General features: G+C 46.9%; 1 protein-coding gene across 1 annotated transcript; it reads left to right on the forward strand.

Moving 5' to 3' along the window:
• The first annotated feature begins 998 nt into the window (after positions 1 to 998).
• Positions 999 to 1,955, forward strand: LOC101993020 (olfactory receptor 10G6). The gene has a single exon (XM_005347122.2). It carries the CDS (start codon positions 1,020 to 1,022, stop codon positions 1,953 to 1,955), a length of 936 nt encoding a protein of 311 aa, XP_005347179.1. The 5' UTR covers positions 999 to 1,019.

Raw genomic sequence — 1,955 nt, forward strand, 5'->3', positions numbered from 1 at the left:
AGGGAAGCAGAAAAAACACAACCTCACAAGGAAGAGGGGTCATGGTCCATAAAACTGCAGAAATGGGCCTCCTTATGGAGCAGCAATATGTAAAAAGAAACTGAGGGAAAGAGCTGGCAGTGGCCTTACTGCAGTTTCTCATCCAGGCAGAGCTCATCTACGGGCTCTGGGGAGAGCAGGTGAGGGAGAGCTTTGGTAACAGGGATCCTTCTAAGATACAACTATACTAAATGCAGCAGAGGGTTGAGAACTGAGAGGACAGCTGAGACCTAAAGCATTGTGCATGACAGGAGAGTCTCTGAGCACCATTTAGCAAAGGTCAGTCTTGTCTTGGCGTTTTCTGATCCAAATGATCTTCAGTGTTTACCTTAAGCTAGATCAGGATGTGTAGGGTTCCCAGCACGATGTCGAAGCATGGGCCCTGGAGTCCTCAGCCACAAGCTTTCTTGAACACTGCAGAGATCAGAATACTGGATACTGATAATGTAGTGTGCAAACTTGTCACTGAAAACAGCAAAGTCTGTGGCAGTCCAGAAAGTTGAAAGGGTAAGGTTTGCAACAACCATTAATAAAAAACTAATAATATACTGCAGTAAACGTTCTCTATTTGGACTCTTGAAAAAGTAAGATAAGTGATATTTTTAGTCCATTGGTGACTATAACCGAAACTTTGGAAAGTAAAAGTATGGATAAGGAGAATAGTTCATTAGCTTTAACACTGAAATGTTCTATGTAAGCAAACAGAATCTCGGTCGGAGGGGGAGAGAGAAAAAATGATAAGCAACAGGCGAGCAATACAGAAGAGAGAGAAGGAAAACGGATAGAGACAGGAAGAGAGAGAGGGAGAGGATGATGGAGAGGTGGAGGGAGGCATGGAGCCAGGGGAAGAGGGGAGGGAGAAAATCTCTTCTATGCCTGTTTGACAATAATGTAGAATATATGTACCACACCTAGAGACTTCACAAGAGCACTGAGCCTTTCCCTTCTGCGGTCTTTTATCAGATGTGACTACCAAGGACATGCAAAGCAGCAACCAGACTTCTGTGTCTCACTTCATTTTGGTGGGCCTGCACCACCCACCTGAGCTCGGGGTCCCACTCTTCCTAGCATTCCTTGTCATCTACCTCCTCACTGTCTCTGGCAATGGGCTCATCATCCTCACAGTCTTGGTGGACATCCGGCTCCACCGGCCCATGTACTGGTTCCTATGTCACCTCTCCTTCTTAGATATGACCATTTCTTCTGCTATTGTCCCAAAGATGCTAGCTGGCTTTCTCTTGGATAGAAGAATTATCTCCTTCGGGGGCTGTGCGATTCAACTCTTTAGTTTCCATTTCCTGGGTTGCACTGAATGTTTTCTTTATACACTTATGGCTTATGACCGATTCTTGGCCATCTGTAAGCCTTTACACTATGCTACCATCATGACTCGCAGCGTCTGTAACTGCCTAGCTTTGGGCACCTGGATTGGAGGGATCATCCACTCACTTTTTCAAACAAGTTTTTTATTCAGGCTTCCTTTCTGTGGCCCAAACAGAGTTGACTACTTCTTCTGTGACATCCCAGCCATTCTCCGTCTAGTCTGTGCAGACACCACCATCAATGAGTTGGTCACCTTTGTAGACATTGGCTTCTTGGCCCTCACGTGCTTCATGCTCATTCTCACTTCCTATGGCTACATCGTCGCGGCTATCCTGAGAATCCGCTCTGCAGATGGGCGTCGCAATGCCTTCTCTACCTGTGCTGCCCACCTCACTGTGGTCATCGTTTACTATGTGCCCTGCACCTTCATTTACCTACGGCCTGGCTCACAGGAACCTTTGGATGGGGTGGTGGCTGTCTTCTACACAGTCATTACTCCCCTGCTGAACCCCATCATCTACACGCTACGAAACAAAGAGATGAAAGCAGCGTTGCAGAGGCTGGGAGGTCACAAGGAGGTACAGGCTCACTGA

This window comes from Microtus ochrogaster, chromosome 5, assembly GCF_000317375.1.
Source record: "Microtus ochrogaster isolate Prairie Vole_2 chromosome 5, MicOch1.0, whole genome shotgun sequence".
Lineage (NCBI taxonomy): Eukaryota > Metazoa > Chordata > Mammalia > Rodentia > Cricetidae > Microtus > Microtus ochrogaster.